The following is a 12,297-nucleotide window of genomic DNA, read 5'->3' as shown; positions in this document are numbered from 1 at the left end:
CCCACACACCCCTATCATGCTGATGGTAGAATCTTCCAAAGCCTCCATGATCCTGTCAAAAACTGGCTTTCTTGATTTGAAGGCCTCAAAATTTTTGAGAGATGCAGTCATTGTGCCTTGTGGAACATCAGGGTATGATACTCAGTTAAATTCACCTTGTTGGATAAGCTCATCAAAAGTGCTGGCTCTTTCTTAGAACAAAACAAATGTAGGTGTCTACATTTACAGACTCGTAAAAGATATCTTTAAGCTAATTAGATTCAAGCGCTGTAATTTACCTAGAAATCAATACAGACTTGCACAAATAGCAAAACTTCTAATACATTGTCTTTGGGAAGGGAAATATTTTCCTGGCACCATGACATAATGGGCAGTGTTGACCATTCGTCCTGCGATCAAAAATTGCCAGAACCATCTATAAAGCATTTGTAACAACGTGAGCACATAGCTAAAGCAGCCAAATAACGTTTTTCAAAAGAATACCCTCTTACCATCTGACCCAATGGAAGTTCTAACAAACATGAGCTTCAGTGTCTCACAAAAACATAGAAGCATTGTCTTGATTGAACTTGGGGTGTGAGGAACAACCTTCCTCTTCTTTAGAATTGGAGACATTCTGTGAATATAACAACATCACAACAAACAAGAAATCAATTGTTACAAGAACTGCCCATTTTAAGATAATTCTATAAACAGGTTTGACATAACTCTTATTTTGTCAACTACTGCTGAAAAATAAATAAGATTACTTCCAATCAGGCAGGCTCAACCCTCAGGTCTATACAAAATTTGCTTTGGTTTCTATAGAATAAAGGTTAATGTTCTAGTTTTTGCAATGTGATAAAATTTATCTTCTATCAACTTCATCCTAAGTAGTTTTATTGTCAGATAAAATGCATTTACGCATGTCTAAATGAGAGTCTGCCATGTGTTTTCAGATCCCCGTTAAATGCCTGAACAAAACTGATGAATTACTTTTGAAAGGTAAAAAAGATATTTTTCAGTTACATTCTTAGACATTCTATAGCTAATGGCATGTTGTAACACAAGAAGCAATTGCATTTGAGCAAGCTCCAACTACTCAGATCAAGGCTTTAATAGGGTGGGGAGAGGAAAAAAAAGAGTAAGATATGTTGAAAGAAGGCATACCATTTGTATGAAGATCTGTTCTATAATTGTGTTTAGATTTCCATCCCAATGCTCTTCATCTTCAGCAAATTGAACTCTCTGCATATTGGGTGTGCTCAACTCTCCTTGAGAGAAAATCTTCATCTTTGAACAGTTTCTGACAGTAACATTTTCCAAGGAAGGGAATAGAAAGGAACAATTCCCTGAGCAGAAGCTTGATAGGCTGGGAAGATTACCAAGTTCCAAATACTTCAGTTGGGAGAAAATGATGCCATCCTTCACTTCACTTGCACAAGCTACGACTTCTTCCATCATTTGGCAATCAGTAATACTCATTCTTGCGAGATGCACCATGCTTTTAGCAGTTGGGAGCGCTATCAAAGTTATAAATCCATGGCATTTTGCTACTTCCAAAGTTGTCAAATTTTCAAAATACACAGAGGATGGCACTAAATTCTTTAATTTTCCACATCCCATCACATCTAGAGTTCTCAAGTTATAAAAAGCATCTCCAAGAGATGTTTCTTCCTTCCAGAGACATGTCAGCTCAGGAAGTTCGGATAGCCTTAGTTCACTCAACAAAACAAGTGCTTTTGCATGTTCTCCCACACCCTCATGTCCTCCACATTGAAATATTTCATTAAAGGAAGCTTCACTTACAACAAGCTTTGCAAGATTTGGTAATGACTGAATGAAACAATCTGGGACAGTAACTGCATTGTAAGGAAAGCTTATGAGCTCAAGCCCTCTCAGTTTGCTAAAATATTGTGTTGGAAGTTGTCCAAGCCATATCTCCTTCATAATGTCATTCTGCTCAAGAATTAATACTTCAAGATTGGGGAACGTATCCTGAGAAATTACCAATATGTTAAACAAAAGTAAAGGTTCGAATTGCCAAAGGATGTAGAACATACTTGCAATCCCAATGAACCATCTAAAGGTCTAAATCTCCAAATGTTTATTACAAAAATAAAAAAAGGGGAACAGCTACACTTCGGCATACTGATGCAATAGATATTTGTGAAATAACAAGAGAAAAAAAAAAAGGAAAAGTGGTGCAAATTCACCCTGACACAAATGACCATGTAAAATGTAACACTGAAAATTCATCAGTACAAGCTAAATATTTACGGTGTTCATACCTTACTAACCCAAAACAATGGTTGTTAGGTAGAGATTTCAAGTTGGCTCTCTCTTTGCACTTCTTGTAAGTTTAGATACTCCCCAGCGAATATCTCTACTTTGCTGCATCCAATCACTTGCAATTCTATTAATGACGGCCATTCTGTAGTATGGATCTTGGAGTAGAAACACTTCAATTTGGGAAGTGTAGAAAGTCCAAGGAATGTTACTTTAGGAAGTACAAACATGATGGTTGATTGAGTAGCATTAATCACATGTGATTCATAGGAATTGAGCTCATGAGCTCCAATTATTTCTTCTAATGAAGCACAGATCCATATATGCAGTTCTTTTAGTTTGTCAAGTCTTTCCATCATGTCAAACGGAAAAATATTCAAAAGTCTTTCACAATTTTTCACTAAGAGGAAATTTAGTTCACAAAATGAATCCACAGTGAGTTTGTCCTGCCAAATCTTTCTCCAGTTCCCCATGCCTGCAATTCTCAATTCTTTTATTCTAGGGAATGCGACCTGCAGAATTTATTTACTCATGTTAACAAGGGAAAATAAATCATACTTAGATAATCTACACAAAAGGGTTGGGAAAGTAACCAGTATGAAATCTTATTAAATATACTACTGCTATGAAAGGTGAAATTAATAGAAGTAAGAAAAGCTAGCTACAAGAATATACAAGAATACTGGAAGAAAATTAAAACTCATACATGGCAAAAAAGCAAAAGAAGAAATCACCTTTTCATTGAAGAGGGATAAAGCATCAACCTCTGACCTGTTTCCTTCCTCCTTTTGAGCCATCTGAGGTTGACCCCCAATTAGAGAATTGGAAATTAAAGTATTCAATTCAGGACAGTCCGCTATCCATAGTGTTCTCAAGAAAGGGAAGACAAAGTAATTTCCATGGCAGAATCTCACAAGTTTGGGAAGGCCTCTGAGCTCCAGTAATTCTAGTTTAGGAAAAAACATTTGTGATATCCTTTCTTTTTCTGTTAATCCTTCTACGATGATTACTTCCTCCACATTCTGACAATTAATAATATAAAGGTCCCTGAGTTGCAAAAAAGTTTTTCCCATGGTAGGTAGAAATAGATATTTCAAACTGTGACAACCCTCCACAATCAAAGTCTTTAAATTCTGAAGATTAGAAGATGTTACTTGTAGTTGATCGTGCCATATTTTTCGAATGTTAATTGAACACAATCGCAAGTACTCCAAGTGGGGACACAATACCTGCAAGCACAATCCTCATTGCATGAACAACATTCTATTCTTTAATTAAAGGAAAGCAATGTGACATGTTTCCTGAGCATTAAAGCAAGAATAGCCTATAAACAAAGTTTAATTTAGGAACTGGTGTATTAGCCAGTCCATTGTAGCAAGTTAGCTACAACCTCTGGAGATTAAAATAAATATTTAATTATCCAACAAAAAAAAGATTCCAAAGCATTGGCATGCAAATAATGAGAAACAACGATGGTCAGCACTATGATTAAATATGTTCTGGTACCAAAGTTGTGAACGATGGTCAGGACTCTTTGTGTTGTTATTGATAAGATAGAACCATGAACTATTCTCTTCTATGGATTTTTAGCGAGATTGAACCATAATCGTGAAGCTGCTTCAATATTTGAAAAGTTTGGGTTTGTTTTTTATAAGGCTAATTTATTTGCATGCCAAATCAGGTCATTGGGCTATTGCAGCTTCAGTATTTCCGGAACATTCGAATAAACTTTATTCTAGTGTTGATTAAATGTTGTTTTTCTCTCAATAACCACAACTACAAAGCTAAATATTCAAAACTTCAAAAATTATCATGCACAAATAAAAAAGACTGACCTTATCAGTGAAAAAGGGTGCAACAGAGTCATTGGGGATTCCCTTTCCATTCCTTTTCATATTTCCTCCGTCAAATTTCTCAGGCCCTTGCTCTCTGGAAATTGTGGATGCAAATGCAAATATCTTTGGACAGTCAACTAGAATAATTTCTTTCAGAGATGGACATTCCAATGTATTAATTCCTGAATAAAAACTTGTCATGTTTGAACATGACTCAAGAGTTGTGAACTGAAGCCAAGGGAACATGATTGTCAATGTCGCTGCTTCCTCTCCATCATTTGTAATAATGTGCTCCATCATGAGGCAATCTTTAACTTTTATCTCTTTGAGTTGCTGAAGATCCAAAGCCATGGAAAAGGTAAAAATGTACTTCAATCTATTACATCCATAGACTTCCAAACTCTTAAGATTTTTGAAGTCTAAAACTCAAGGAAGATTCTCACTCCATATCACCATTGACTTAGAAAATTCGGAAAGTACGCAATACTCCATTCCTTGGAATCCAACCTACAAAATTCAAATTATTACACCACTTATTATATTACAAGAATAAATATCATAACAACAAAGAAATAAAAACCGAAAAACCCTAAAGTAAAGCTAAACAATTAAAAGAAAATGAGCAATCACCAACGGTTTCCAAAACAACACCGAGCAATAGAAAGATTAATTACAAGAGCCTTACAAGACAAATAACATTAGAGATGAATAACACTTGGTAAATTGATAAGTACCTGTTCTGTGTAAAGCTGTTGGACGGTGCTGTTGAGATCACCAACCCAAGATCCTGTATCATCTTCGTTTGTTATTTGGACTCTTCTCAGCAGTGGGACATTTAGAACTCCATGACAAAAAATCTTCAATTCGGGACACTGGCTCACAATTACTTGTTCCAAAGATGGGAACTCATATGTGTGATTGCCTGAACAAAAGCTTGTAAGATTTGGTAAATGTTGAAGTTCCAAACATTTCAGGTTACTGAAAATAATGTCATAAGTTTCTTCATCTCCCAGATCTCCAACAATTTCCTTCATTGAAAGGCACTCTCTTATCCTCATTTTTTCAAGTTGCACCAGACTTTGGACTGCTAAGGATGTAACTAAATTTATCATTGCATTGCACTCCCACACATCCAAGGTCTTGAGATTTTGAAAAGATGACAAGGACTATCCTAAACCAATCAGACCCCTACAGTTGTGAACTTCAAGAGTATCAAGATTTAGAAGAATGTGGTGTAGTCGTGAGTCTTGCTTCCATATATGTAGAAGATTATCAAGACCATCCAATTTTAAGGTTCTAATTTGTGAAAGTGTCCCAGCACGTCTCTCCAAACCTATATCTCCTTCAGAAGAGAATAGTTCTTTGAATTTACAACAAATCACCTCAAGCCTTTCTAGATTTTGGAATCTTTCAACGAAAGCAATTGGAAAAATAGCATTTTCATCATGGTAGCAGAGCAACTTAAGGACTTTTACTCCAGGAAAAAGGCTTCTTGAAAACTGACTATCACGCATCATTGTAATGTCATCACAGTTTAATGACAATTCTTTAAGTTTAGGGATGACCTGAAAACGCACACACACCAAAAAAGTCCATCACATAAATGCTGAAAAGAGAGGTCATGCAATTCTTTAGACAAATCAGAATTACATTTCAAACTTTACTTCGTTTAATGATATTTCGTATTTTCACTATCCAATTGAAAATATTATGGACAGAACAAAGCAATGTAATATATTAATCTATAGTGGGAATATTAAAGTGAGTGAAAATGATGCAAACAATTGGACAACTTTCAAAATACCACTTCATATAAATTCCATTAGTCAAGCAATCCATGCAATGCCTATCTAAAAATAAAATCTAAACATTATGAAAGAAAATATAATTGCTAAAAAATGAAATAAAAGGATAAATAACTAGAGAAAATTTCTTCTATTGGAGCATGGGATGAGAAAATGAAAGAGAAATTAAAAGAAGGTGGTTAATAACGTTCCTTTTTTCTTTTATATTTTTAGGAGATGGTGATGAGACTTGAGAATGAGTAGATATAGTAGGGGAGAACTTAATAAACAAAAAATTAAAGTACTTACTAATTAAATTAAGTTTAAAATTAATAAAGTACCAATTAATTGAATTAAACAGTTAAAGTACAAGAATGAAAATATTCCCTTGATAATTTTTTATAAATCATTATGTAAAACTGTTATAGTTTTTCCAAAATTGTAGTGAGAACTTACATTTGAATATTTAGAAAAAAGGATAAATTATTTCATACCTTTTCAACCAAGAAAAGTGGTGGTTGGATTGGGGATTCAAGTTGATAGCCGCCATTCATTTCTTGGATGTTCCACTGTTCTGTACTGAGTATCATTATGTCATTGCAATGATAGGTTATCAACTTCTTTAACATTGGCCACTTCGTTGTATGCTTTCCTGGGTAGAAACATTTTAGTTTTGGTAGGTTCCAAAGAATAAGGGAGGATACTTGATGAAACTCAAAAGTAATAGCCACTTCCGATCCCTCCTCCTTCGAAACAATCTCCTCCACCGCACTGCTATATATTTTAAGATCTTTAAGCTGAGGAAGAACACTAGCTACGGAGGGTGGAAACACATTCTTCAGATTCCAACAATCCCAAACATATACTATGCATAGATTTTGAAAGGTTAAAATTCCCTGGGGATCATTATTCCAAATCTGCTTCAATTTTGGTAAATGAACAATATTCAATTCTCTTAATTGAGTGGTTACAACCTGTGTTTCTTCCATATTTAACCTTTGAAGGTCAAATACTTCTTCTAGTGAACCACAACTGGATATTTTCAGAGTTTGCAGTTGTTGGAATGTTCCCAATATGTTAGATGGAAAAACGGTCAGCAACTCATTACAGTGTTCAACTCTCATTTCTTCCGGTTTGCAAAAGGAACTTGCAAAGAGCTGGCTGTGCCATATCATCTTCAGATTTCTTAAGTGGGAAATCGTCATTTTCTCCAAACTGGGAAATGCAACCTGTATGTAGTACATGCCATTAAAGAGAGAAAAGATAATAAAAGTTATACTTCCTACAATCAAGGCCGAAATCAAGACAAAGAGAACATAAGTAGAGAAAAGAACATTAACAGTAATCTACCTTTTCCTCGAAGAGAGCATGTGTAGAGCAACGTTGGTTGTCCTCCATCATAGATTTGTACATGAATCCCTTAAATTGAGGGCAGTGCTCTATCTCCAATAGCTTCAAGGATGGGAATTCAATAATATGATTTTCTGAGCAAAACCCAATAAGATGTTGCATACTCTTTATTTTGAGAGAGTTTAACTGAGGAAATAAAACCATAGACTTGTTTTCATCTTCTATATCCTCTGTGAATATTATCTCTCTTAAGCACTTGCAGTCACTTATCTCAAAGCTTTTGAGATGCTCTAGACTTCTAATCATAGAAGAGGATAATAGGCGTTTTAACTTGCCACAACCTTCAATGATCAATCTTATCAGATTCTGAAAGCAATAAGATATTTCAGAAAGCTGATTGTGCCATATCCGTTCAACGTTAATTGAGGACAACCGCAGATTTTCCAAGCATGGAAACACCACCTACACATAAGTAATTTTTTTCTATAAAAATCTTACCTTCTTATTTCAACTAGAGGATAGAAAAGAAATTAAACAAAAAGGAATAGAAATTCTTCTTTTTGTGTATATATAATTACATAACACACTATGATGAAAAAGAAGGAATGATGCCTGCCATTCCAACAGCTGCGCCACTGAGCAGAAATTAGTACCCATTCTCATTCAGTGTCTTTAATAGCAATTGAGTTACGATGAGTTAGTGCTAGAAATCATTGGTTTTTAGATGAAATTGCTCTAAATCTCAACATCAACTGGACCTCCTTCCTTCCCACTTAATTAAAAATAATTTTAAAAAAAAAACTATGTTTAGCCGACAAACTATAGCGGATCCAGATTCAGATAACTGCTTCAACATCATACAAAGGGATTGTAAACAAAATGTTTCAAACAATGTCAACCTTAAAATTTCTCACACTTGTTTTCTTTACACATCATATAGCATATAGAGAAAATGATGATCTGATCAAAAACAAAAAGGAAAAAAGGGGGAAAAAGGAAGGAAAGAGAGAAAATGACTATCAATCAAATTCAGTTGGATCCCCAAGTTTCCAGTTTATTTCTTAAGCAGCTTATTTGAACTACAAATGAATTGTTGCCTACTATAATAAAATCAATTGGTTATCTATTCAATTCTTGTTGTCTCAATCTTTTAAGTTAGCTTACTACATTAGAGTAATATTAATCCTATCTTAAGATTAACCTATTCAAAACTAGACTAGGGAAATTCTTGAACAAAAGATCTGTAGTCAAACCCTCACACATCTTACCACTTAAGCTAAACTCTCACATATAAATTTACAAAGAGAATAAGTATAAAACACGATTTTCTAAAGAATTACGGGAAATCTACTTGAGTGACTCATGCCGAGCAAATTAATTCTGCAACTTATATATTGGCTTTATAACAATATAAGGGTCACTTAGCAAAAATAATGTGGGATTTAAATTTAATTTTGGGAACATTGTTTGAGATGAATAAATCTAAATATTGTTAGAAATAAGACCAACAAATGCCATTTACTAAAAGAGGATAAATAAATACCTTTTCATTGAAAAGTGGAAATTCCAGTGGAGATATGGAAGTAAAGCCTCTTCTGTTTCCAGAGCAAAAGCTTATAAGTTGTGGTAGATCCTGAAGTGTCAATGACCTTAGTTGAAGAAACTCAACTTTATCAACTGCATCATTGTCATTAATGATATATTGAATCTCCAAACCATTTTGGATATGGAGATTTTTCAAATGTGGAAAACCTTCCCCATCTTCCAACTCATTCAGCCCAACCTTGACACCTTTCATTTCATGTAGGTGTAGATCTTCAGTTTTCTTCAACAACATTTTAGTTCCAAGATCCAAATCATCAATGCCTGAATCTAGCTTGAGGTTCAGAGTTCTCGAGTATTCATTCGTATCAGACCAATTCCACTTATCTCCTAAAAAGATGTTGTATCTTTCCAAGTTTTCAAAAAACAAGTCCCTTGGCATAATCTTGGCATCAGGAATATGAACCTCTAAAGTGGTCAAACGAGACAAAGATATCAATTCTGCAAGACTAGCATTGCTTCTTTGATTGGCATGTCCCTCTGCTTCCCATTGGACAAAACTGTTACCCATCTATAATTCTTCTAATCTGGACAAACTTGATAAGACATTCGGAGGGATTACTTTGAGTTTGGTGCAATCATGCAGATCTAACAACCTTAGCTGTGTCAACCGTGCAATTTCCCTCGGTAGTCTTTCAATATCAGATCCTATAAGGCTAAGAACTTTTAAATCCTTGAGCCCTTCAATAATGGCTATATCTCCTACCACACAGAAATCTAGGCATAGTGTACGAAGATTTGTTAAGAGACAAATTGATGAAGGTAAGGAGGGAAGATGCATGTCAGTTAAATCTAGGACTTTAAGATCTTTCGTTTCCTTAAAAAAGTTAGCTGGTATTCTTACAGAAGCATCCTTGCTACCCATATGGAAGAAAGCAAGTTGAGGACATTTCAACTCATCAGGAAGCTCATTAATACTAGCATAACACAAACTAATGCTACTGCACATTTTCATAGTATCTTCATCAGGCCAATCTTTCAGAACATCCTCATTTTTTAATACAAACACATGGTTGTTCCTAGAGGCAATTGCTAAGGCAACATCCGAAATAAGGTCATGCATATCAAAGCGATCACAGGTGAAGCTATCAAGTAATAGACAAGAAGTTTTGAGGTTGCTCACCAATGTCAACAGTCTATCTCGTGCTTCTTCTACTGTGGCAACACCACTAAGTAAACCCAAACCCATGGTAAATTTCAACAAGTCTTGAATGGCAACATGGTGACCTAGTAGACTGCAAAGCAAGAAAGTCTGTTTGCGTTCCTCATTTTCTAAATGATTGTAACTCAACTCTATAGCTGAGTATACATGTGCCGGTATCCCTGTGAAGTTTGTAGGAGAAGGCCTCTGTAGTTTTCTCAGAGCATCATTCCATGCAAATAAACCCTTGTTTCTTAAAGACCTTGCAACTGTAGTAATGGCGACCGGCAATCCAGCACATTTTTGTGCTACCTTAATTGCTGTAGACCTCAACTCAAGATTCTCAACACTGTCCCCTGCCATCTTTTTAAAGAGGTCCCAAGCTTCACTTTCTTCCAAAACACCGATTGCAAAAGTTTTCTTAGCATCCATCCCATTAAATAGTATATCTTGATCTCTTGACGTCAATAGTATCTTGCATCCCTTCTGTTGATCTCCAAGAGGAATTCCAACTTCTTCCAGATCTAGCCTCGCCCAAATGTCATCTAAAACAACAAGAATCTTCGTCTCTTTCTTCAACCTTTCAGACAACCGACATGCTCTTCCAGTCATACTCTGCTCGTCAAACTTTAAACCCAGTATATCTGCAATTTGGTTTTGAATTTTCTGAATGTCAGGTGTCTGAGTTACAGCTGCCATAACCACCGAATCAAATAACTTATCCTCTTTGACTTGTCTCGCAACTTCTTTGACTAGTGTGGTCTTGCCAACACCACCCATCCCATAGACCCCCACCAGGTTGATACTGGCATCTTTCAAAGACTCCACGATCTCATCAAAAACTTTCTTTCTTGAATCAAAGGCCTCGAACTCTTTGGCAGAGGCAGCCACTATGTCTGGTGGAGCAGCAGGGCATGATACCCTGTTAAATTCACCTTGCCGGAGGAGTTTATCAATAGTGTTGGCATCTTCTCCTGCTTTCTTGCTTAGCAGGTAACGAGACCTGAAGTTAGGACACAAGCCAACAAAACATTTGCTCTTGGCTTTGTCTTCGAGATCCTTCACTTCCTTCACCTCTTCATTGATTATCCTGTTCACTCTAATAAGCCAATTCTGGACATCCTTTTCTATTATCTCCATGTTCCTTTCAGCAACATCAACAGCATTCTGCACTCTCTGCCGTCTTTCTGTTAACATCTCAACCTTTTCCTCAAAATTCTCAACCTTTCTCTTATGGAGAAATATGTAACTTATAGGACGTTTAAATTGAGTGGCTACGTATTTGACAACTTCAGCAACCAGGTTGCCAGCGCCACCAGTAGCAATTGCAGCTTCCATTCTTTCCGGTGTTCTCTTTCTTTCTTTGGTTCCTTGCTTCCTTTTTATTTTTCTTTTTTTTCAATAGGAACCAACAGCAGGGCAGACTCACAAAGGAAAATATTAATGAAAAACAGCAACCAAGCAACGATGACACCAAATGACTTAAATCAAATAATCAAAATGGTGAGAAATTAAAAAGGGTTTTGACTCACTCGCCATCTCTCTTAGCAATCAGAAAGCTAAAGAGAAAGTGTAGAATTAGTTAATGTGATGACAGAGAATCAAAAGGAAAGATTCTGGCTTTTGAGGAATGCAAGAGGCATGCAGAAGCAGCAAATGGAAAAGTACCAAACCCACAAAAGGAAAAGAAAATCAAACCAAGTTAGAGAAGACAACAGCTGCAAACGTTGAAGCATTTGTAAGAGTTTTGAGAATCAATGAGCAAAGCATATTTTCATGCATGGTCAGAACTCCAAAAAAGGAATAAAAAAAAAAGTCAACGCAAAGGGACCGGCTTGAGCTGGGATGAGTTGTCAAATTCGATGTCTCAACTAGACCAAATTCTTTCGACTGAAAAACGAAAATTTGACCAAAATTTTCTATATTTTTACAAGATGAGTATGTTTGGGAGCATTTCCCATAGTCAGTGTCATTATTAAATGTCCTATGTGGCAGTCAAAAAGCTTATTAAAATTGAAAATTAAAAATAAAATAAAATATATGCAAAAATCATGATCATATTTGAAAATTATTTACTCCAATCCTCAGAACAAAAGAATACATAACTAATCATCAAACTGGAAAATAAATTCAACATGATATCGATCAAAAATTTGTCAACACAAACAAAACCAAATGAGATCAAAGAAAATCTTGTTCTAATGGTGGAGAAAAGAGCTTGTCTTACCACTGCAGCAGCTGTCTATCTCGGCATTGGAAAGCTGAAATTGCCACGAATTAAGCGGCAGCTTCAACGCTTAGATTCACCGTTTCCACT

At 35.6% G+C, this 12,297-nt stretch overlaps 1 protein-coding gene across 1 annotated transcript; it reads right to left on the bottom strand.

Moving 5' to 3' along the window:
- Positions 1 to 227: 227 nt before the first annotated feature.
- LOC18599407 (uncharacterized) lies at positions 228 to 12,297 on the bottom strand. The gene is given in 10 exon segments (XM_018121011.2): positions 228 to 389; positions 492 to 616; positions 1,150 to 1,977; positions 2,271 to 2,780; positions 3,003 to 3,497; positions 4,104 to 4,610; positions 4,838 to 5,668; positions 6,382 to 7,116; positions 7,238 to 7,699; positions 8,781 to 12,297. Coding segments are annotated over 9 exon segments (6,987 nt in total). The 5' UTR covers positions 11,319 to 12,297; the 3' UTR covers positions 228 to 389; positions 492 to 535.

Source organism: Theobroma cacao, chromosome 5 (assembly GCF_053813885.1).
Source record: "Theobroma cacao isolate CCN51 chromosome 5, ASM5381388v1, whole genome shotgun sequence".
Classification (NCBI taxonomy): domain Eukaryota; kingdom Viridiplantae; phylum Streptophyta; class Magnoliopsida; order Malvales; family Malvaceae; genus Theobroma; species Theobroma cacao.
This window is presented reverse-complemented; position numbering and strand designations above follow the sequence as displayed.